The following is a 25,734-nucleotide window of genomic DNA, read 5'->3' as shown; positions in this document are numbered from 1 at the left end:
ATTTTAGTACTACAACCTACAGGTGAACAGTCCCTTTGGGTGATCATTGTCATTCACCAAGATGCCTTTCTTAATAAAGTTGTTCATTTTCTGCAAGAAGATACCATTACCAAATAAATACAACTACATTGCATTCTCAGTATACCTGAGTGCAGAGACAGGATGGAAGAGTTGCATGGTGCGGGAGAGTGCCAGCCTGCAGCAGAATGATTGCTATAGGAGTGTAGATATGCCAGTTATGTCAGGGCCAATCCTTTTGTTACCCAGCATTGAAAAGTTCTGTAATAAAGTGTGCCTTGACATCTTTATTTAATTACATGTCTAGGAGTTTGTATATGCTACAGCAGAATGGCGGCAGTTTTGTTATAATACAGTACTGTCATAATCATTTGTACACAACCTCTGTTGTATGTTGTGCTTCACAGTGTAATTTATCTGTGACTTCATCAGCTTTTTGCCTTTTATTCGTCGCTTCTTTCATAACTGTGGGTATCACGTTCAAAACGGAGCAACTTATTTTCTGCAAATGTTGGAGCTCGTGCCTTTAAACAGGATTTGTAAATTGTGCCAGAAACATGTGTTGAAAGCAAAACCTGTGTGGTATCCGAAACTCTTAGATTTTAATCAGTTTTAATCAGAATCAATTATTATAATTTCACAGGCTCTAAGGATTCTGCAAAAATAGTGAAAAATTTGTAAGCTCATGCAGCATAGCCACTTCGTGTTGCTCTCCTCAAATAAAGTGTATTACTTACTGCACAGGTGACTAAGCTTCTTCAGACTGGTGTTATATCTCATGAGGGTGTAAACTAATTACTCATTTGTAGACATAATGTATCACAGAAGGCAGTAATTCATAGTACTGAGACATCTCTTGGAGGTTTGTAAATTCCTTTATCGATAGTACACAGATGCTATTGGTCACATTTATTGTGCAGACACAAAACATGTCTGTGTGGAGCATTACAGCTGTATGCCTAAAAGCTTTCCGGAAGTTCTTTTGCCTATATAATGGACTCTGGATAAATGAATCTAACTTGAGGCAATAAAACTCCCTTAGATGAAAATGCCAGATAAATGGAACAATGTTATCAAGTTTGTTTGGCTATCCATAGAAACAAGGCAAACAAGATTTGGTCAGACATAACCAATGTTTTTGTGAATGCTGGATAAATTGAACTTTACTTTAAAATGCCACACACCTCATCAGCTTATAGAACAGGAAAAGTGACAAACGGGTAGAGTTATGATCTTACAAATGCTGAAAAAACTCCAATCAGTGAGACTTGCAGGAAAGTTAACTCAAAATAATGATGTCAGAGTTGCAATAACATTTTACAGTGAGATGATTAGGCAACTAAGGATTCCATAGACAGAATTTGGTATTTTTTTGTAGTCAGGTTGGCGCTATTCCTTCGTACACGCTGCCGTGGAATAAGAGACCTCAGGTGATGATCTGGTTATTTGCTCTGAGGAGACAGTTGAAAATGTTGGTCAAGTTCGTGGCAAAAGCCATGATTATAGCAATAAAGACATAGATAATACTATACCAGTGGTAATTACTATTTTGGACCAGGTGGTACGAAATAGTAATGTGAACCAAGAAATGCAGTTGAAAGTCTACAGTGGTAATTTGAACATGGGAGTGTTCAGAATTATTGGAAATTGTTTCACAGCATGACCATAACCTTGCACAAATGAAGTTACATTTTTAGAAACAGTCTGATACAGGGTTTTTTTTTTTTCACTGCAGTATTATTAAAATACTTGGATTGCATGTGGTTTTTTGGCCCTTTACTTAACTGAAACTTTGCATAAATGGAATATATTTTTCTGTCGATTTCTGTCGCCGCTATATAGAGCTCAATAAGCACGCCCTGCAGGTGACCCACGCACGATCGTATACAGGTGCAATCTCCAATGGTTCTGGGATCGAATCGAAACCAACAGTGACAGTCGGTTTCGGTTACGAACCACGGACGTAAACGCCCATCTTTTCTTCCCCATTCAAGTACCAAAACTTTTCTCTATTATTTTGCGAGGTGTGTCGTCACTGTGCCGCAATCATGTACACAGGGGTCCACTGTTAAAGGAAACATCGGAGCGTGTGGAGGCAGCTCGGCGCCACCGCCGGCCGTCGGCTGCAACGAGATTCGCGCAGACGCAGTGAGCATTCCTTCCTCCATGGCAGTGAGCACCGTGCCCGGTGCTCTTTCGTCGCGTCAATGGTTCGCTTCGCGACGATTCGCAGCGCGGAAGCAGACGGCAGCAGACGACGAAAGAGCACGACTCACAGCGCGCACTGCGCCTGCGCGAAACTCGTTGCAGTCCCTTTCATGTATCTCCCCCACTCTGCAGATTTCCGTATGGCTGTCGAGCTTGCGCTTGAACGCGGATATATGCATATGCTCAAGCACGCGACGGAAGTTGGAGTGCTGCCATGAATAGAAGATGGCCTCGCAGCTCGTTCTGATATGGGCGCACAACGGCAAAGGCGGATCGTGGGACGCATACGCTGTTCTGATCGTGGCGAACAGGATAAGCTGCTTCGCCGGGCGGGAGAGCGCCTGTCGCCAAGCTGCCAGACAGAATTGTGTGAACACCCGCTAACGCCTTTCTAGAAGGCAACGACCACTGATCGACCAGCTGGCCACGGAGCACACAGAAGAGCTAGCACCACTGTAATCGCTCAACACTGCAGATTTAATCGCAGAACTCTCCCAACCAACATCCACCGCTCACGAAGATGCAAGAGACAATTAACAGATTGTTGCAAACCAACACGTTTCCAAACCCAACAAGCGGCTACACAGGTCTGCTGTTCCCAACTCAACACGCGGAACAATGTCATTTTTGCGAATAGCTAACAACACTCCGACACATTGTGATAAAGTGCAATAAAAATTCACACTTGCCACTTCTATCTCCGACCCCCTACCCGCGGAGCAGTACGGGAGATGCTCTCCAGCTATCGCTTCTCGGATAAGAATGTGTTGATGGAGTGCATGAGTGCAGGACGGCCCATGGATTCCCGCAACGAGGGAACCACGCCTGCAAGATACCCTTGCTTTTTTTATAAAGATATTTTCACACGAAAGGCGCAGGCACGCGCGCGCTTCAGGTTTCCAAGTTGCATTTTCGCGCGCTCTGAGAGCCGAAATTCGTCGAGTCATATTTCCGCGAGTACTTGCATTTTTTTCTCGATACAAAACCTAAAATGGCTTTTATAGAAAGCTTGCTTCAATCTTCTAACTACGATGATCCCACTAAACACAAATGCGTAAAAGCTCTAATTTATTTTCTATTAAGCGACTAACTACACCACTCCTCATGGCCGCTACGACTGATGGCAGTCGAGTCTCCAACAGAACCGGCCTATTTCAACACTGTCATCTTTAAATATTACTTTTATATATGTACATGTGTTTGGACGGCGACAGTCGGCTGTGAAGACGGATATTCTATCGGATTTCCAGAGGAGTGGCATGGTGGCGGCAGAGATCCACAAAAAGTAAATTTCCGGTTACGCCACTGTGCCTGAACTTAAAACCTATCTTGGTTATATCGCCGCTGCTATTCTTGCGCCGCCTGGTTATCGGTGTTGCCTCAAACAAAGAAAATAATAGACACTTCTACTGCTTCTACATGGTCTCCACGCTGCAGTTATCGCAGGTGCGGAACTTATTGTACGTGTGGGCTCTTATCGTTCCCGGCACTGTCAAGCGTTTTACAAGGCACCCGAGAGGGACTCTTTGGCTGTTCTCTTTCTGCGGCGAAAAAAGAAAAAAAAAAGAGGAGGAGCTAGGCGTCTAGCTAAACAATGAAACGAAGGCCAGATTTCTTGGGCATTCGAGCCCAAGCTTGGACGCGATTGCGGCACCATTCTCTCGGTGATTTCGCCAATTTCGCTTCTTTTCACTCATGAAAAATCTACCACTTCTTTTCTAATGCAATTTCACTTTTCGGATTTAATAATCAGCCATTCACAACTCTCCACATAACATATTTCTATTGTATACGACATCGCAGCTTGCGGATTTGTAGGTGACGTGCACGGGCGTAGCCAGAAATTTTTTGGGGGGGAGGGTGGTGGATTAACCATACTTTATGCATGTTCGTGTGTGCGTTGTATGTGCGCTCATGCAAAATTGAAAAAAAAAGTTTAGGAGGTGTCCCCCCCCCCCCTCTTGCTACGCCAGTGTTGACGTCGACCCATCTTTTGTCCCTGCGGTGGGTCGTGCTTTCTGACACACGAATATTCATGGTATCGCTAAAGGATTTCCGCTCGCATTTCCAGGAGTGTAATATGCCGACCTAGCACCAGCCTTCCCTCCTGTGTTGGCGCTCAATTCTCGCTCTGGGTCACGAGGCCTTCGATAAAAATGCTAGCAGTGCAAGTATTCTAAAAGTAATGCGTTGCAACAGTCATTGGTACAGATGAAAGATTTTTGTCGTTGGAGAATTAAATAGGCCAGGATATTGCGACGATTACAGAGGTCTGAGCGGCGCCCCGACTAATCGCAGCGATCTACCGATTGTGAGCGGTCGAGGGCACGGAAGGAGTAGAATATATCGAAAGGAAGAATCGATCGTTTCCCCATAATCGCAAAAAAAGAACAGCCAAAGTCGCAAAGCTTCCCGCTCTTGCAGTGCGCGTGTCCCAATGCTCTATAGCAAGCAGAGCTATATCTAGCTTGACGATTCAAAATACAGCTTCGTTTCTTTCTTTTCTTTCTTTCTCTCTTCTGTACATTGAAACAGGGACACTCCTTATCGACATTGTTCGTTTCTCCTTACGAGGAATTTCTGATATCAAGGTAAGGAATTAGGTCGTTTAATTATTTCATGTTTTGTTTCGTGTTTGGCGTCGCTTTACTGCAGTGGTCGCAAACGAGTGGTCGGTTATGTTCTTCTGCAGTTTTTATGACTCATGCGCGTCGCCTTCGGAAGCTTGCCCTTCCCCAAGACGGATGCCGCCAGTAGCATAGCCAGAAGTTTTTTTCGGGGGAGGGGGGGGGGGGGGGGGATTCAGCCATATTTTATGTATGTTCATGAGTGCGTTTGTATATGTGCGTGTATATTTATATACGCACATGCAAAATCGAAAAACATCCGGGGGGGGGGGGGATACTACACCCCTTACCGTAAAGCTGATGCTTCACATTCCATCCTTCACTTTGCTCCATCCCGCAACTTTGTGCAGATACTGGAATGAAACATTCGAAGACCGCAGGTGTCTAAAAACATACTTTCGATCATTTATACTGGTTCAAAACGCTGCAGGAAAGACAAAACCCGATATATTACAGTACATTTACGTAAACTAGCCGTGACAACGCCTTACTGTAAGCGAAGTCTGACTTAAGCATCACATCAGCGCCTAGACCTCTCCTGCAATGTCAAACGAATTACCTTATCCGGGGGGGGGGGAAGGAGAGAAAAAGTGCACCTAGCAGCGATAGCAGGATTGAAATATTAGTATATTAATCAGATGTAGAGAAAGTAACCTTAATAAAAATAAAGGGGAAAAAAACCGTAGGAACAAATTTCGAGAAAATCGGCTCTCGGCGAAACTGGTAGCAACAGTCACATAACGGTACATATTATTTTGTGGGTGATGCAGGACGTACACTTTTGTCGTGTTATGAAATGATACCGAACATGTTCTGCGTGGTGCCGTCCTGCTGTACCGCCTCGGAGAGACCTCGAAATATACGCCAGAGTGAGACCGCCATCATACCAGTTACATCGAAAACGCTTTTTTTTTTTTTCAAATGCGTGAAGCATATACTGCAGAAATACACGCTCATCTCACGCAGATAGTGTGAAAACGCGCACCAGAGTTTAATTATTACCATCTACAGTTCTGGTAGCTCAGAATGTACAGACGGGCCCACTGTTAAAGGGAACACTTGCGTGCAGGACATGTTTGGATTTCGCTCTCTTGCAAAAAAACATAGTGGCTGAGATTTGCATAAAACTACTGGTGGTTGACAGTTCTGCCTCTTTTTGACAGACTCGTGCAGTATATGAACAATGTTTCTCTGTCCACTTGCTGTTAGAGTGCCAGCAAAATGAAAGGTGCTCATCGGAGTGTTCCCTTTAACAGTGGACCGTACTGTACCTACACCACATTCCTTGTGCCCCCGCCCCTGAAAATTTTCAAATTTGCATGTGTAATATACACACACGCACGTATATATATGTATATAATTCCAAGAATTGCAAAGCGAAGGACTTGTTTCAGTGCATGCCCTCTTTCGGACACATGTTACACGTATCTTTTAAATAAAGGCTGTGCATTTCTACCGTTTCATATGCATGGTGGCGAGAGTTACACGGGCTGTTTTCTTTTAGACAATACATAATTTCTAAAGATCGCTTGTTATTGTGCGTGAACTTGATTGTTCCAAGAGGCACACATTATACTTGTATACGAGAAAGCGAAATTCGTAATGAACTAGATTCCACTATGGTTATTTAACTCTGCGATACATATTGCAAAAGGTTATAGTTGTAGCGGGTGAGTTTGCAAGGTATGTCCACTTGGAATGAAATATGGGGGTGGCGCGGATTCTGAGATATGCGCCATCATACCAGCGGTAAAAATGCACTTTTGTTCCTTTTACACGCTGTCGTTTTGTCAATAAAATGCAAAAGTATTTGGAACGCCAATGCCACCTCCGGATGCCTTGGAAACTCACCGGCTATACAGTGAGTCAATCGAAATATGTATTACTACTTAATCAGATAGTTAATTCGTGTAATTTAGTGGTATTGGGTATTTCGCTTTCCCATGCAAGTCTATGCGCCGCAACGCGCATTTGGGGAATGTATATATCGAAACTGGTGCGACCATGAGAATTCGTGTCAATTGATGGATGCGCGCCTTGTAAGCTCACCGGCTACATTCTGTAAACTACGAGATTCTCCGTAACTTAATTAATTATGAAGCAAAGTTGCGAGCTTATAACGAGGGTGCCCTCGTACGAACGTCTCGACCCAGTCGGGATGTACGCGGGATGTTTACATTGGGGCATTGAGAGGAAGGACGTTCCTATGTGTATACGTCCACATACTGTTGTACTTTCTCGGTAGCATTACGGGCAACGAACTCCTCCATTGTATTGAATGCAGCTCCCCGAAAGAGGGCACGTAACTAGCCTCGTGACACACACGTCGGGGGTTACCCCGCCCGCGTCGCATCAGTGCCCGCCAGCCGAGATGACGAATTCAGAGTCACTTCTTCAAACGATCATTAAGGCACCCGGTGCCTCCTTTTGTCTGTACCCGGACAACGCGGACGGCATGGCACGGGAACAGAGTTTCCCTTCACGTTTTGTGAAACCATAACTGTCAGCAATGACGCACTAGTGGGCGTCTGACCTATTTTGCGCGGGTTCGGCGCGGCACTTGGCCCAGCCTCCGCAGTTGCGGCTGACAGTGCGATCGCGCGTCACGTCGCTCTACTTACTCCATCCGCCTTGAGTGGGCTGCGGTGAAGTCGGGCTGCTGCCTCCCGAGCGCGGATACAGCACGCCGGGCTGGTATTCCCGGAAGCCTGCGCAAAGAGAAGTCCAGGCGCGCGCTTCTCCCGGATGCCCGAAGGATGGCTTCTCCGCGGAATCCCACCGAGCGTTCGTAGTGCGATCCCACTTACCCGTGTCCCTCCTCTCCGCCGACGGGGGAAACGGAATCGCCTTCACCTGCAACGGGGACGACGCGCGTCCGTCAGTGCATTTCTTCTCGCGCGAGCAACGCCACGCAGGAAACGCCGCGCATAGCAGCCACAGCGGGCCGGAGGAGACCGCGAGTGAGCTCACGGCGCGCTTTCTCAAAATTACGGGGTGACGTCGCTTTTAGCCACTAAATGGCGTCCGGTGAACCCCGAGCCGCGGCGCTCGCCATCACTGCTTCATTCTGCGGACATTTACATAGGTCCCTCAGACGGCAATGTCTCTGTTTTTTTTTTTGTTTTTTTTGTCAGGTAGTGAGAGCGCCACCTCAGGTGACGCTCTCACTAAACCTGCTCTGAAGAGGCAGTCGACAATATTACAACGACGATATTATAGCTGGTGGTGAAGGTCATGATTCTATTAGTGAAGACATAAATGTTCTACTGCCCGTTACTGTGTTGGACCGGACTACAAGAGAAGCAGTTGAACGCTAGCTATGACTGCACAGAATTGAAATCCTTTCACACACGTATACGTCCCGCCGTCAAGCATGACATCGCATTTCACGTAAAACATTGCCTGTAGGAAGCTACGATACTAGAAGACGAGCTTCTTCTTCTTCTTTTTTTTTACCACAGTATACGAAAACATTCGGGCAAATTTCAAAAAAATGTGTTCATTGGTATTTTTTCCTAGTCTGTTCCTCCGAGTTTCGAGTTTCCATTAAAGGGATTAGACTGTATCTACTGTACCTAATGTGAACGTGAAGTATTCTAACCATGATACTCACTTACGAAAAGAACTAGCCTACGGTATTAGAATTTTAATCAGAGCACGTAACTATTTTAACACTCCGACTTTAATTAGATTATACTGCGCTTTTATTCACAGTCACATGAATTATTGTATCACTACATGTGGCAGTGCATACTCAACTCATTTATCTCCCATTCAGCATCTACAAAACCAAGCCATTAGAGTAATAACTTTCAGTTCATATCGCAGTAGTGCATCGTAGTTACTTTATAACTTCTATATACTTCCTATTGCTAGTTTACTTACATATCATCTTCCATTTACGCTATTTAAGTCATGGATCCATCTTATACCATCAAGTGCACATGTATTTTGTCCTGATGATCTTTCTAACACTAACTCCACTACAATTGCGACAAATGGAAATTTTTTACTACCTGCTATCCTAATTATGGACGACACACTGGTTATTTTTCTGCTTTATATATTTGTAACTCGTTACCATCCCACATAAAACACTGTTCTTCGACAGGGTTATTAATGAGGGGACTTCTTATTTACTAAACTTCTAGATTTATATTTGTTTTTAAAAGAGTGTTGTTTGGCATATAGTTTTCGTTTACCTTTCACTGATTTTATCTTGTTCTATTACAACACATGTTTTCCTGTAACATTGCTGTTATTGCTAATCAACTTAAATTTATTGGTTATCTTTGACAGGAGGTCCCCCTACAGCCTAGTGGTATCGGGCCTCCTTCCGTATATTTAATCTGTATAGTGTTTTGTACTAAAATCTGAAATAAAGTTGATTTGATTCGAGAAAAAAAGAAAAACACAAAGAGAAAACATCACTGGCGAAGTCGGGGTTGGGGGAAATAGGCTTAATCATCCCACCGCCACTCATTTTTTTTTCCCGCGCCGATTACATGTATACAGGCAACGCGCACGCACGCACACACACACGCACGCACGCGCGCGGTTGCGTATAGATTTTTTTCCCCTTCCCTAAATGAAATCCTGGCTGTGCCATTGATATGCTCGTACATATAATAGTCTCTGGACGCCTAAAGAGGGAACGGAGGGGGGGGGGGGGGGGAGGACAGGGGCGTAGCCAGAAATTTTTTTCGGGGGGGGGGGGGCACCTCCTTGATCTGAAGTGGGGGTCGGGCAGGCAAATGTGATCGAGTGTCATTTTGAGCTCTGTATGCCATGGCAAAAAAAAAAAATCGGGGGGGGGGGCACGGGCCCGCCGTGCCCCCCCTCCCCCCCTGGCTACGCCATTGGGGGGTCGGGGGGAGATGGAGGGGATAGGTAGACATGACCTTTAATGCTTCTCTAGAGAGAATGACTCTCACCACCATTCGTCGCTGTGTGAGTATAACAGGAGCCGAATAGCAGGAATTCGAGCTATCAGTTTCCGAGCTCTTACGGCGAAGACAACTCTAGCAACGCGACTGTCACAGCGGGTTCACGCGACCGACCTTGACCTACACACCAGAATCAGTGCGAAGCTCGAGCACGCCAGCAACAAGCTGCGTCGACGCACGGCGCTTCACTGCGTGCGCCTTCGAACAGAGGTAGAGCGCGCTTTCAGTGCTGTACCGCCCATCGTGAGCGTTGTTCCCGCTCCGCCAACAGAAGGGTGAACGACTCGACCATATATGCTGCGCCGCATCACTGCAAAGCCAGAACACAGCCTGATTATTGCGAGACGCAAAAGTTGGGTGCCGATGCGCTTATCGTGTATACAAACACACACACACCAGGATGTGTAAACCGAGCTCAACAAAAACCCAATGACCCCTCTCACACCTTCCTATGGGACATCAATTTCGCTGGCCATATATGAAGTTATACAGGTGCGCAATCCATATGCGTGCATGCGGAATGCTTGCTACCACCTTTTGGCGGTTCGTTAAGATGCGAGCACGCGTGCTTCTCCGATATACGCACCTTCCAGCGGTCGCTGTCCTTGGAGCTTCCGTTGTTGCTCTTCCCCGGCATCGTGCGGTCCTCGGGCGGGCTGGAAACAAGACAGCAGGCGCTCAGCTGAGTCGGAGTATAGTGGCGATGTGCCGCGTATTCACCACTGGGCGAGAGGGTCGGCGTGGTCAACTGGGCCCTCTCCTCACCAGCGAGTGGCCTCGTCACCATTTATCGGCCCTTTTTTACTTTACCTTTGTTTTTTTTATTTTTTTTTCAGCGACACTCCAAAAATAGCTCAACAATGCGTTCTTCTCCTCTCATGTATCTTTGCTGACGCATGCTCGCGCTCTTCAGCGCATTCCGTCATGCACAACAGCGTCCCCACGGATCTTACTCGTGTCTTTATCGGCCTGTAGTGCGCATTCCACATCCCTGTGTCATCTGTTATCGGCGGTATGTTTCGATAGGCTCGTTTCGCGCCTTCGACCCCCTTGCACTTCCCACCGTTGAAACGTAAACATAAACATAGAGCCCGCTGTAAAGAGTCGGTATCGCCACGTGAAACTCGTTTTCTCTTTTGGCGTAAAACGATTATCGTCGTGGGAAAATGCGCAGTTTGTGGCGTACTGTCACCAGTCGAAACTCGGCACGTTGATAAGCAACATCGAAATAACTTTTTTTTTTCTCACACCTCTCCCATCCTCCCTTTTTTTAAACCAGATTACGGCGTACGCATCATTTAACGTAAGCAAACAAATCTCAATGTTCGGATTAAATTGCGCATAATGCGAGAATATATGCGAGAATAAACATGCCGCAGTCAGCGATGTATATATGTGCAAGAGGAATAGGGCAAATCGCATATACCTGCAAAACATAGCTTCTTCTGCATGTAACGAGAAAGAGCTGGCGTAGCCAGAGGAAGACACGGTAACAGAAAGGACGCTCTTTCTGCCTCCTTACTTCGTCCATCGTCGTTTGTTAACCCCTTCAGGGTTTTCGCCGTACATGTACGGCAGAAGCTTCCTGGTACCAAAGGGTTTTCGTCGTACATGTACGGCATAGCGTTTATTTTTAAAACGCGCGCCTTTTTCGATCATTTCTCTTGTTTGGCCTGTGCTGCCACACTTCGGGAATACGTGGAATTTTTTTCATGCGCCGATGTCTCTCCGTTGTACTTTTTTTTCGCTTCCCAAAACGGCGCGCCGCCTATCGCTCTCCCATCCGAGCGCGTTCGCGGTGTAGCTGGTTTAAAGTGCGCGCCTTTTTCGATGATTTCTCTTGCTTGGCATGTGCTGCCACGCTTCGGAAATACGTGGAATTTTTTTCATGCGCCGATGTCTCTCCGTTGTTGCTTTTTTTATGCTTCGCAAAATGGCGCGCCGCGCGCCGGCTATCGCTTGCGCAACCGAGAGCACCCGCGGCGCGGTTTGGTTTCAAACGCGCACCTTCTCCCATTTATCTTGCTTGGAATGTGCTGCCACACTTCGGGAATACGCGTAATTTTTTTAATGCGCCAAAGTCTCTCCGTCTTTTTTTTTCTTTCCCAAGAAGCGCGGCGGCTTGTAGTTCCCATCAGAACGCGCGCACGCGGTCCGGCTGGTTTCGGTTTCGTCCTTCGGGTGGTTTTCGCTTCTTGCGCCCGCAAAGCTGATGGCTGTTTGGTTTCTAATCTCTCAAAGAGTGACCGCTTGTTACTCTCTCGTTTATTGCACCCCGGCGCGCGATTACATCTGTTTCCGTGCGGCGCTAAATTACACAAACGACGCCGCCGTGATTGCGTTTCCTGTTTTGGGGTCTCGGAAAAACTAACTACGTCTTGTTGGCGATAAGACGAAGTATGACTGTAGCTTTTTCACTCGTTTTGCTTTCCGTACGGGCGCACAACCATAGTTTTCTTCCGTGCGCTCACTGACGCACTTCGCTTACGCTATGGAAGCGCGCGCCGGTTGCGCTGCTGCCGGTGAGTCGAGCAGCGATTCTTCCGATGCGGAGTATTCCCCAAGTGCCGAATCAGAATCTGATTCATTGGATTTCAGTTCGTCAGACGAGGATTTTTGACGAGTTCAGACTCCGATGACGATCAGGGAGCGACATCTGAAACGCGTGCGCGGGGAGCCATGCTTCAAAGACTATCACACGCTGAAAAGTTTTTAGTGTTAGAGCACGAGCGTTTTTAACCGGAAACGTACTCAGGCGCGCTTATTTTTGTATTTTTGTGAGCTATGTTTAATACAATGCATCATTTTTATTCATAAAAAACTGTGAAGCTTTTTTTTTGAGGATTCTGCTTGATTTTACTAAGAATAAGCCATATGTATGTAACAACAAAACTGATTTTTTTGTCACTTTACGGTCACGAAAAAAAATTTTAGACAATTTTTTTCTTAAATAGAATCGTCTGAAGAATTTATTTCAGCAATAAAAAAATTACACATTTTTGGACTGGATTTCGCGAAAAAATTCGACCCTCAAAGGGTTAATTGCTCTGGCTCTCTCTGTAAATCATGCGCCAACCAGCAAGAATTTTTCTAAAATTGATAGGCACTTCAGCGAGTGAATCCTTGTGCCTTTAGCCCCGCCACGGTGGTCTAGTGGTTATGGCACTCGGCAGCTAACCCGAAGGTCGCGGGATCGAATCCCGGCCGCGGCGGCTGCATTTTCGGTGGAGGCGAAAATGTCTGAGGCCCGTCTACTGAGATTTAGGTGCACGTTAAAGAACCCCAGGTAGTCGAAATTTCCGGAGCCCTCCACTGCGGCGGCCCTCGTAAGCATATCGTGGTTTTAGGACGTTAAACCCCAGATATTAGTATTATCCTTGTGCCTTTAGGGAGACAGAACATTTCTGTTACCACTGGGATAATTACTATAGGCCAACTATTTTTTTTTCTTGGGAATCTCGCTGTTGGTACAACTCTTCCTTCTTCCCTCCACCATTTTCCCTAGAGTTAGTGTAAACACATGCTTGAAGCACAGGACGAATCAATAAAGTCCATGGGTCACACACATTCCTTTACACTGAGGAAAAAAAAATTAATCGTTCTGAAAGCTTCGCCCGTACAGATAAGGGAATGCTACAGTTGCCCAAGCGTTGTGCATGTGTCGCAGCCAAGCAGCATGCGACGGGCATGTGATGATATCGAATGCACACGTGGCACTCCCAAATGTCACGCGATGCAACGTTACGACCTATATTAGAAACATATTAGCGCTAAATAAAAACCTTGGGTGAATAGGCGCGCGCTGACTTCCGTCATAGAGCTTCACGGTCGTTGGTCGATATGGCGCAAGAGTGAATACAAAATGATGAGACAGAAACGCGGCGCGGTCGTTTCGGAAATCCTGTCAAGGTTACCAAAGCTATTCCAATATCGCGATTATGGGGCGCGGTAAATGGGCGAAAGGTGGTTTGAGAAATGGCCGCCCAAATGTGCGTTATTAGCGCTTCCAAATGCATTTGCAAGCACCGCGCGCGGTAGCCCGTTAGTTTACGTTCCTATACGCGAAGGGCACTTAGGCGCACGTATACCAATACACAATAAAACTTGACTCGCTCGATCCTCGGACGCAACTTGTGGCAACTGCAGCGGCTATTCGGTTCCGCGAGGTATGTGGACACTGTAAAATACCCTCTGTCCCACCGCGTGTGGTGTTCAAAGAGTCGCGCAAGAGCTGTCACGTTGGACTAACTCTCTTCCTAACACCGTCCTTGCAACTGTCTTCTATAGCATATCATCAGTGTATATTACACTACAGCCTATCTCCATGATGTTCCACCTCCGCTATTGATATGGCTGAAAGTGTTCTCTTATGAACAATTCGCAAGAGTTTTATTTGTGTACACAGGTCCTGCAAGTCAGTGCCGATTACCTTCTCTACATATGAGCAACACGTTTTCTTTTTAATTGCAGTAAGGGGCCATAACTCCCTCTCAAGTTTCTTTGTCATTCTCCAAGTCTCGGCTCTATGGGTAAACGAAAACGGTCAGAATAGAATAACATTCATGAGACTCGGTGAAAAAAGAAAGTTCTTGACGATATACTTGTCTCGTTTTGCGTGTTCGGATTACACTGCACCGTTTCCAAACTGCCCAGTTTGCTACTTATCCCGCTATACCTGACTTGGAAGAAACATTGCACATATATTTGTTCAATATTGTGTAGCACACAACTCTTATGCCCGCAATGTAATATGAGTGAGAAGATGCTTTGTTGGAAAACGGAGGTATACAGTGCATGCGGCAAAGGAGGCGAAATTAGTGCAATATAAAACACGCGCGCGAAACGCACAGCGTAGGCTGTATTGAAGATTCTTTGGTTTCGGTTAGCGAAACTCGTCTCGGTGCAATGTATATGCTCCGATGAAGGAGTGGGTGGACGGCCGCGAAGGCGTGACCTTCGCTTTCGCTCCATGGCTATGTGTTTGCCATTGCAATCTGCGTGCGGCGCACCCTTGCTCTTCGTGGATGTATATCAGACGAACCTTGGAACCCGCAGGGAAGGGCTGATAAACACTGCCAGGGCAATGAAGACGAGGCGCGCTCCTGCGCAGACAGCGCGTCGCGGCTCAGGCGGCACGCGGTTTGGCTCCACTGCGAGCCGCTGCATTAGTAAGCAGAAGTGCGGCAAACGACTGGGCGGTAAAGCAGTTGCGTCGGTATGTGAACCGCCTACCTCGGTATAAGACAGCATTCTACCACCTACAGTAAACATTTAATCCCAATAGATATACAATTGCTACGAGGCTTTCGTTACTGCTCATCAGAGGCGTTCCAGTAATTTAAAAGCTGAATACGTATAGCATTCAACGTAAATGTCGCAGCTGACACACGACAGATCCTTCCTAGTTGTAGCTTAGTAGTCTGGCAATCCCCTCTGAAGGAGTGGCCGACATATGCGGCGTTTTGGAAAATGCATGTTGAAGGCGCTTTTCCCTGATGTGCATGAAAGCCGGTGTATACCTCGAAACTCAAAATTCCCTACTGCGAAACCAAGCTTCTAAGTCATACTTCGTTTATTGTTCTCTGGAAAACCTGAAAGCCATTTCCGCATGTATCCTAGGGAGTCGAAATTTTATTTTGCCCACTGTCGTTTCGCGGATTAGGAACAACGTACAACTGTCATACATTTAAACAAAACAGCTTGCTGACATCCAGCGAAAGGGTGCTTTATGGTTTGCAGTGTATATATATGACAAGGAGTTTATTATTATCTGACGCTCAAATCACAGTCTGGCTTTGAAAGCAACGCGCCGATTCAGAGCTGTCATATAATCGGGGACCGGTAATCAATGGAAATATCGCCATGGCGCGTCAACATGATCTATCTATCTATCTATCTATCTATCTATCTATCTATCTATCTATCTATCTATCTATCTATCTATCTATCTATCTATCTATCTATCTATCTATCTATCTATCTATCTATCTATCTATCATATAAAAAAACAAAAAATGATTTGTAAAAGTTTACGCTCATAAATACAAATGTCACCGGATACATAGGTAAACGTTTGTTCTCTGTGTTCCTGCTCTGCCCCCTGCTGTTCCGGGCCGAAATAAGTTCCATAATTCGTTCCATAATTACAGGAACTAACCATAGCCCACATAAGGCTCTTGAATGCGTATTTGTTCTTGCAAATAATGTATGCGTACATGACATTTGGTCGGTGCTATATGTGAAACGCAAATGAGATATTCGTGGCATAGTCTGTAAATATAACAATTAAAAAACAAAGCCGGTTATCTGACAGCGCACCATGATGGTGGTACAATATTAACCAAACAAGTACGGCTGTAGTTTGTCATACTTGATCAGCGCTTGCTACACCCAGGAATAATTAGCATCAATCCATGCATGCTTTATCACGAGACCTGGGCTCACACCGGTGCTGTCTGAAATGTTTAACAGCAGGCGCGCCACTAATCGAGAATACAAGCATTATAACACACACACACACACACACACGCACGCACACACACACACACGCACACACACACACACACACACACACACACACACACACACACACACACACACACACACACACACACACACACACACACACACAGTTCGGATATGTTTTGGAAGTGGTGCCATCGTTTTAATGTGTTGAACAACACGAATTGCTCTGCGCAGCAGGCGGCTAAATGAGCACCATCCCCTACAGCATGCAGTGTGGAAACAAGGCCGAAGAGGCACAACCTCTATATTGAATAGCTATGCCGGTTTGCCATTCAATCGAGAAAGTATCGCACGCTACTCAAGAAATGTAGCCGCCGTTCTGTCCGGCCGTGTTGATGTGCCGGCGCCAGATAGTGCGAGACACGTTGCTTGTTGGGCGAGTTGGAACGAGTCAGTCATAACGTAGTTCAGCGCAAAAAACAGGCAACAGACGAGCGAGAGGACAAGGACACAGCGCATTCTTCCAACTAAAGTTTATTGGATTGCGACGCATGTATATATACACACAGGGAAAGCAAGAAAAGATAAAAGAAAAAAAACAGGAAGTAAAAACCGAAAGGTGAAAAGAAGAAAAGTGCCGATAAGTCACACACGTGTGCCAACACCGCCCCCCTTCCCATTACTCGCCAAAAACAAAAGCTCTTTGTCAGAAAGATGCAAGGAAGGCATGCTTACGCATGCCTTCCTTGCATCTTCCTTCCTCACAATGATCTGTTACATTGCGTCGAAGACGCCATAGATGACTATGGTGCTGTATCTTTTTCTGGAAAGTTGGGTATTTCCGTGGCGGGTTTTTTGGATCTTCTTACACTGTACCTTAAGTCAACCTTTTCGGCCTGGGGTGGTGATGTGTTTTTGCAACGTCAGGGCATCTGTATAGGGTCGTGCATTGCTCCGATCCTTAGCGACCTGTTCTTGGCCCGCATTTGATAGGAAACTGGAAAACCAGTTACAAGGGGCCAGCGTTGTGAAAGTTTTCCGGTATGTGGACGATTTTTTGGTTTTTCACTCGGCAGATTTGGCAGGTTGCGAACAGAATGCCATGTCTATCTTGAAGGTCTTCCAGGACGAGCTCCAACCCCTTGAGGCCACGTATGAGCTCCCTGAAGGTGACACCATCAAGTTTTTAGACTTGAGGCTGTTTTTTTCGAGACATCACACCTGTTGGCGGTATGAGCCTCGTGCTCAGAAGCCATTGCTGCCCTTCTCGTCGGGCCACTCGAAGCTGGTAAAAAGGGCAATAGCGCACTCGGCCTTGCAGAAGGCCCTGTGCAAGTCGTGTCACCACAAGGTGGATGACGCCTTTCTGGAGCAGGTGTCCCGCCTCAGGGTCGCAGGTTACACGCAGGACGTGGTGTCGTCTGTGACTGAAGGCCTGCTTAGGGATGTCAGAGACCCCAGGAGGAAGGAGGAGCGCAGAGTGAGATGGAGGGCGCAAGATAAGAAGAAGACAGCTGTGGTGCCCTATGTGCATGATGTCTCGCACAGGCTTAAGAAAATCGGGGAAAGCGCTGGCGTTCGCGTGGTTTTTTCGGCCCCTGAAAAGCTTTCGGGCTTGTGCAGTTCGACCTCTCGGGTGAAAGAAAAAAGAGGCTGCACCACGGACCATAAGCGAAAGTTCGTTCCATGCGTTCAAGGCGTTGTGTACGCCATCCCTCTGACGTGTGGTAGAAAGTACGTGGGTCAGACGGGACGTTGCCTGAACGATAGGCTCCGTGAGCACTACTACAGCGTCCAAACGACAGTATCGGGGCACCTCGGCATCCACGTGCGGGATTGTGAGTGTAGGCCCCTCTTTGAAAACACTGCGGTCCTTGCACGCAGTCGGGACCAAAGGGTGAGGGAAATCATCGAGGCTGAGGAAATTAAACGGTCTGGGGACGCATGCGTAAGCATGCCTTCCTTGCATCTTTCTGACAAAGAGCTTTTGTTTTTGGCGAGTAATGGGAAGGGGGGTGGCACACGTGTGTGACTTATCGGCACTTTTCTTCTTTTCACCTTTCGGTTTTTACTTCCTGTTTTTTTTTCTTTTATCTTTTCTTGCTTTCCCTGTGTGTATATATACATGCGTCGCAATCCAATAAACTTTAGTTGGAAGAATGCGCTGTGTCCTTGTCCTCTCGCTCGTCTGTTGCCTGTTTTTTGCGCTGAACTACGTTATGACTAGTGCGAGACGTATACGTTGCCAGCCTTAGCTGTACAAAACGACTTCGCGAGATGTAAGCAAAGCGACTTCGCGCCTGTGTTGTTTGCGTCTTTCTTATAGTGTCCGTGTTCGTGTGCGCGCCTTGTCCTGTCAAAATGAACAAGTACCAACTAGCCCAATTAGCCGTGCTAATGTAATAGCCAGGGGCGTAGCCAGGGGGGGGGGGTTCAACCCCCCCCCGAAATTTTTCAGTTTTGCTTGCGTACATATATACGTGCACATACAAACGCACGCACGAACATGCATAAAGTATAGTTGAACCCCCCCCCCCCCCCGAAAAAAATTTCTGGCTACGCCCCTGGTAATAACCCATTGATGAGGAGTCGTCAATCTGGCCGGCCCATCAGCATCCGGCATTTACGAGCCCAATGCGACGTGGTGCATATCTAATAGGCTCGTGTTCTAACTACAAACGTCCGGCGTGAATTACCTTTCATGCGAATTACCGCTATCGTGCGAGATGTGCATGCGCGAATCAACATAAAAACACAAATTAATCGAACGCGATGCTTAACAGAATTTCGTTGCGCATTAATAAAAGTTACCTCAGGGTTAATGTGAAACGCGGAAATTAAATGACAATTGGATGACGACGATGATGATGATGATGAAAACATTCCTTTATTAAAATTTAAAGAAAACGGGGAGGGTCCCCATTCCGGGACTCCTATGGCAACCACTGCGATAGCCCGGGCCCGCTGAACGAGCGCCCGACAGACCTCAGGGGCGCCTTCGCGAAGGATGCCTTCCCACTGGAGAAATCTTACTCATACTAATCTTTTAACCTACCACGCCTTATCTTGCCAGGTTGCTTAAGCAGTGATGTATTGAAGCAGACCAAGATTTTCGGCACTGGCTCAATAACTCACACAATCACTTTTATCAAGCTAGGCGAAGGAGTTTTATATAGGAGAGCCGTTGGCGTAAAGAAGGAACAGTACAGGGTCTAAGTCGCGGCTTGACTATCCTAGCCACGACACCGTTCGCACTAACGCACAGAAACGATATCGTCCGCAATAACTGGTTGATATCTGTTATCAAAATTATCTTAACAATGCAACCGTACTTTGAACAGCAAAAATAGACATATGTTGCTTCGTATGTATGCATTACAGTCGAGCGTCATCGATAGGTCGACAAATAGAGCGTCAACCTGAAAGGATAAATGAATAAGTAAACGTAGGTACGACCTCGAAAGGATGGACTCGCTGAAACGTCACCGTTGCAAGCCACGTTGATTGACAAGTTTTGCAACTCGGCATGTTCGATAAGGTTACATGGTGTTACTGTCACTGTAACAAGTGCATTCGTGTTTGCCCTGTGCATTCACTCGAAGACTAAAGGTGCTTTCTAGAGGTGCTACAAACGGCGTTTCGCTCATTTTCGTTAAAGTGCTTCAAGATTATTACGAGAGAGAGAGGAGTCTTGTTTGCTTGATGTGGCGGCTAAACAAATAAGGATGCAGGAAGAATGGTCATGGCTTCATCTCCGCAAAGTGAATGTGAAGGCATATGAAGGGTAATTTTACATAGCCATTCTGTTTCACGAAAACTGAACGTTTTCCAGTTCGATTAGATGATTCGGTGGTGGCCCCCATGCACGGGTGATGTATTCTAGCTTATAAGATTTGTAATCGATAAACGTAAGTTGTAAGAGATGGGTTCCTTGCAGGTAAGGTGTAGAACCTGCCGAAATGTATTTTTTTCTTTATTTTTTTATATAAGTTGATTGTAGCATGATGCCGGCCACGAAAGAAGTTTTTTTAAAGCGGGCAGTTTTATTCGGTTCCATCGGTAGTTTTCGTCGTCGATTACTGGTGGCAGGAGGTTGGAAAAAAAAATAATAATCGAGCAACTTAGGCTTTGTGGACTCAACGACAATAGAAAAACACAGCCTCAACTTTCTACTTATACTACCGCTGTATACTATATATACAGGTGCTGGTTAACCCCTCTGTTTTCTACGTCGTTAAACGCACCCCTCCTTTAATTAAACCGAATGTATTTATTGAGGTGTTCGGTCCGGATATTCGCTTACATTGAGAGTCATCATCGTTGTTTTCTGCACATGTTTATTCTCCCTATACACCGCGACGGTGTCAGACTATATGCTTTCCGTGCGTCCTGGCTGTTGAAGGCCGGTAGCCTACAGTGTCATATGCGACTTCTCAATGCGACCATGCGTTTGCTCAGCACGGCGACCGTGTCAGCAGCTGCTCAGAATACGCGCAAATTTGATCGCCTTATCATTACTCGCAGGACAGATGCGGGAACTTCTGAAATTAGCAGATGTATAGTATTACTAATCCACAGAGACTTCGGTCTAAAATGTCACTGCCACAACTTTTCATTATATGCAACGAAGTAGGGCTGCTTTCGTACTTTCATTGCTGCAATGCTCCTTCGTAAAACACCCGCTGTGCGTTGATGAGACCTAGGGTGCGGGTTCGATTCTCGGGCGGTCGCATTTTGATGGGGGCGAAATGCAAAGGACATCCCTGTACTTGGATTTAAGTGCATCTTAGAGAATCGCAGGTGGTCGAAATCGATCCGTAGTCCCCCACTATACGGCGCGCCTCATAATCAAATGATGGTATCGGCACGTAAAACCACAGCAATTATTATTATTATTATCCTCCGTAAAATACCATCGGCAGCGATTATTCTGTGATGGCTGGCATGTCTGGCTAGCGTGTAGTATAGTGTCGAGCTAACATTCTCGTGAAAATTCGTATGCGTCTGTATGCAGCACTTTTCATGCGTATATAACAACGAATTAAACCTATAATACGCTTCGTTTGGTCGATTCGTCCCTCTTAACAGCCCACGATTGCGGGACTGCAACTGCAACAAACGAGAAAAACGTCACCCAAGGCTAAATAAAGGCGGGAGATCGCCGCGGATCCCGTTCACTTCCGCATTTCTTGTCGCGCGTTCCGTTTCAGGATTAGGCGTATTTGCATACAGTGACGTCCGTTCCAGAAAATTTCCTTAAATAAATGAAATATGCGTTAATTAAGCAAGCTTGTGGAACTGCTCTTATCGTATCGCAATCGATTCGAGATAATAATTGTGCGAGTCATTATAAAAAAAATTGACCAACGTGTATGACCAAAAGAGTCAAACAGTATACATCCTAATGAAAAGCCTGAAGCAGCCCGTCGTCCGAGATGCTCATAACTAGTTTCAAACAAACAAACAAACAAACAAACAAACAAACAAACAAACAAACAAACAAACAAACAAACAAACAAACAAACAAACAAACAATAAAGATGACGCCATTAATTACTGCAGCGTTACGAATCCGGCCTATCTCACCCAGAAAACCAAAACTGCGCAACACAAGACACACACGAAAGGAAGGGAAAAAAAAAACACAGCGTTGTTACGAACTTCACGATGAATCACCAAATGGTCCCCCTCGACGCGTCTGCCACGTGACATCGCTTGGTACGTGCCCCAACACCGAGAATTACAATGTCCAAAACTGAGCGCATAGGCAACAGAAGGCATTGCAAGACATATGCAACAAGTTTTATAAAAGTTGATATGCAAAGCGTGCCCCTGATCAACCACGGAAAATAAACGTGAGAGTTTTACAAGCTGAAACCACCAAGTGATTATGAGGCACGGCGTAGTGGGGGACTCGGGATTGATTTTGCCATCCTGTGGGTTCATTAACGTGCACCTAAATATAAGTGAACGGGCGTATTTGTGTTTCACCTGCCCTGGTGGCTTACCCTGGCGGCGATGGCGTTACTCTGCTAAACACGGCGTGCTTCATAATCATCTCGTGGTTTTGTCATGTGAAATTCCATCTCTAATTTTTCTTTTCGTTTTCATTTCGCTTCGTCGTGGCCGAGAATGAACCCGAGACCTCGACGTCAGCAGCGAAACGCCATAGCTACCGCGGCGGGTGGGCTACAAAGCACACAAAGTGCGTGCGATTAAGAGAGAAAGAAGCAACGCTTATCAGAAGCCACTTCGCGAGGGCACACAAGCCACGCGATAATGGACCGCGCTAAACGATGCAGTGTGCGAGGTCCAGTCGCTAGGGCGCAAGGAAGTGATACACGGCAGTTATCTGTAATCTGAAAGGTCGTAAGCCTTGCTGCTTTATACTTTAACAGAATATACAAGCAGAGTTTTACAGAGTAAAAGAAAACGCGCAAGGCGCGCTTCAATAATATAATTGTTGGGGTTTTACGTCCCAAAACCGGGCTCCGGAAATTTCGACCACCCGCCGTTCTTTAACTTGCACTTAAATCTAAGCATGAAATCTAAGCATGCGGGCTTGTAGCATTTTGCCTCCATCGAAATGCTGCCGCCGCGGCTGGGTTTCGATTCCGCGACCTTCGGATCAGCAGTCGAGCATTATAACCGCGGCGGGTTGAATCGAGTTTCATACTACAGGACTAACGAGATTTGCCTGATGTTGATCTATGCGGCAGATCGCTAAATTTAGAAGCAATAACAATTATCTCGCGTTGCCCACTTTCCACTATATAGCTCAAAAATTAGTAACAAATAAGTTAACTAAGGTGACTAGCAAGCGGACAAAAGGCAAATATCGTAACAAAAAAATTAGTTTAACAACCTTCTCCGTCGACAAGCACATACGCAGAGTAAATCGGAGCAAGCTGTAAACGTAAATCACAGAAACCCCGAAGAAGAAGAAGAAGAAGAAGAAGAAGAAGAAGAAGAAAAACGACGGCGACGACAAGAAATTTGTAGCCGATAGATAAAACCCTCAACAGGGCCGTGTGAAAACACAAAGCAAACCATGTAGCTTTAGGCGCCCGCTATAAAACAACCGCTAAAAAAAACGTGCAGAATTACACCACGCTGTCTGCAACTGTTCTAGCTGCCTCAAGTTTCGGAAATGATATAGGATATGCGCCGATGTCTATTCCAAAAAGACAGGTGAAAAGCGAAAGTACAAAAAAAAAAACGTGACTCACAGAACGGCACTGTTTGTTTCTCTATGCTTGTCTTCTTTCAGCCTAAACCAATACAATCGTATTTTTGGAGGTACTCTCTGTATCAAGAGATTGTTCAAGCAACCGTGCAATACAAAGTGTATTGGCTCTTTGTTACTGAGGCACCGTGTGCGACCGCATTACCTATTAAAAGCGTACGGGAGCTTCCATAAAATACCAACTTCCGCATTATATCCCTACGCAGCGATAATAGAGTCTTTCAGCAAGTTACGGAAATACGGTACGCAAATACGGTAAGGCAGCACGGTACCGCTCCTCCTTTCCCGGTCGTTGAGCGGCCAAAGCACAACCAGCGGGAAAGGAGGAACGCTACCGTACTGCATTACCGTATTTGCGTACCGTATTTCCGTAACTTGCTAAAAGACTCTAGTGTAAGCATACCATTCGCACAGTCCTTTCAACGTTGAGAAAGGGGGAAGGAAGAACGACAGTTACAAAACGATATATCTGAATCGGCGATGCAACAGCAACACACCAAGAACAGCTGTAGTTACGACGACTCAGAGGTGGGGATGTCTGGCGATGAAAATTCATGGACTTCGCACATGATTTGGTTAAACGGGAGTCATTCCGAGGTATTCTTTCGCGAAGATAAATGAAGTCTAACAGGTTATACTTCGTGGCAGATATATATTATAAGAAGAAATCACTCTGAAGTACCAGGGATTAATGTCCTAGCCATGACAGTTTGCATCTTAAAACCTGAATGAGAAAGAAAAAGAGCGGCAATCCAAAATTTCAAGCGTCTTCTTTTTTTTTATTTATATGAGTCACATCGTTCTGCCCCGATTCCGGAGTAAAAGGTTCGGGTGAGTCCACAATGAGTGTCGTGTTAGAGGTGCAATGAAACGCAAAACTGGCATTTCTGGTTTCTTGAGCATCATTATTGCGAGCAGATTGATATTATTCGTCGGCAATTTTTTTTTTCTAACAATAGACTCGCGCAGAAAAGATGACTTTTAAGGGCTCGTTTTTCTTTGTTAGAAACAATATTAATGAGAACTAACAGACAATAATGCCAATAGTTCCTTGGCATTATTGTATGTTAGTTCTAATTAATATATACTTGCGCCTTATACAAGTTTACGGCACAAAGTATCCCATATATAGATGTGGCGGGTGTTTTCGTGGTCAGAAAATGCGACCGAAATCGTGCCGCGAATTCACATATATGCCCATTGCCCCGTGAATAGGCTTCGGCCTCATTGAAGAATAGCGTGTCACAAGTGCACATCACCGATCAGAAACAATTTCACCAGCGTATAATCACGCAAATATCGCAGTCACGGCCACAACAAGACGTGTCGTCTTGGAATGACTGCTATACAGACAACGCGTTGAAAGTACAAACACACATAATCATCGCTCCGTAGGTCATAAAGTCACTCATCTTGCACGCTCACAAACCGGGCAACACAAGAAAACCATCCGACAGCATGCACCTTCCTACACGACCGGTAGCAACCCTTTCCGAACTCCGCGCTCCCTCGCAGCCCCCATTTGTGACGAGCAGTGCCGCCGAACAGCTGGCGGACGTTTGCCGTGGGCAACGCGACGGCCAAGTGAAATAGCGCGGCTTCAGCCGGGTCTCAAGCCGTCAGAAGACATCGTCGCGAGACCGCCCGCGAGCGGCGGCGACGGCGTCCCTCTGGCCGGTGGCGGACGGACCTTACCTGAACAAAGCGGCTTCTCCTTTCCCTTTCAGTGGCTGCTCCGAGACCGCCTCGCCGTGCCCCCTTCCGCGCACTTGTCTTCGCGCGAAAAGGCCGCCACGCGTGCGAGGGCTCCCGACGGTGGCGGGGGAAGATCGACCGCCCCCTCGCCCAAGAGCAGCAGGACCAAGGTCGCGAGCGCAGAAGGATTGAGGTGAACGGCCATAGGCAGTCAGCCGCAGGAGGCGCTGCCCGAAGTCGAAGTCGCCGGTAAACCGGAATGGCGTTTCGCGCCGAGCCGTTATCATCGAAGAGCGAGCGAGCGCAGCGCGCGCGGAAGAAGCCATCATCGTTAAGACTCCGCCTCGGGATGAGTACGGGCTCGTAATGGACATTTGGCGTCTGTTGCCATGTGTGTACCGCCGCAGAAAGGAGCGACCGTTTCAACGGATCCCGGCGGCCACACCTCCCGAGATATGTGCGGCCTTGCACTGCAGCGGCATCGACGAGGCGACGACGACTAACCGCCGTCGCGCACGAGGCTCGTTTT

General features: G+C 46.4%; 1 protein-coding gene across 1 annotated transcript in view; it reads right to left on the bottom strand.

Annotated features, from left to right (window-relative positions):
* Positions 1-25,492, bottom strand: part of LOC119374900 (uncharacterized) — a 40,775-nt gene extending 15,283 nt beyond the window's left edge. Inside the window, exons 1-4 of the mRNA XM_037645106.2 lie at positions 25,206-25,492; positions 10,386-10,455; positions 7,661-7,706; positions 7,475-7,561 (exon numbers count right to left, since the gene is read on the bottom strand). Of these exons, the coding sequence (XP_037501034.1) occupies positions 7,475-7,561; positions 7,661-7,706; positions 10,386-10,455; positions 25,206-25,492 (490 nt within the window). The remainder of the gene's footprint in view (positions 1-7,474; positions 7,562-7,660; positions 7,707-10,385; positions 10,456-25,205) is intronic.
* Between the last annotated feature and the right edge of the window lie 242 nt (positions 25,493-25,734).

Source organism: Rhipicephalus sanguineus, chromosome 1, assembly GCF_013339695.2.
Source record: "Rhipicephalus sanguineus isolate Rsan-2018 chromosome 1, BIME_Rsan_1.4, whole genome shotgun sequence".
NCBI classification, from domain to species: domain Eukaryota; kingdom Metazoa; phylum Arthropoda; class Arachnida; order Ixodida; family Ixodidae; genus Rhipicephalus; species Rhipicephalus sanguineus.
This window is presented reverse-complemented; position numbering and strand designations above follow the sequence as displayed.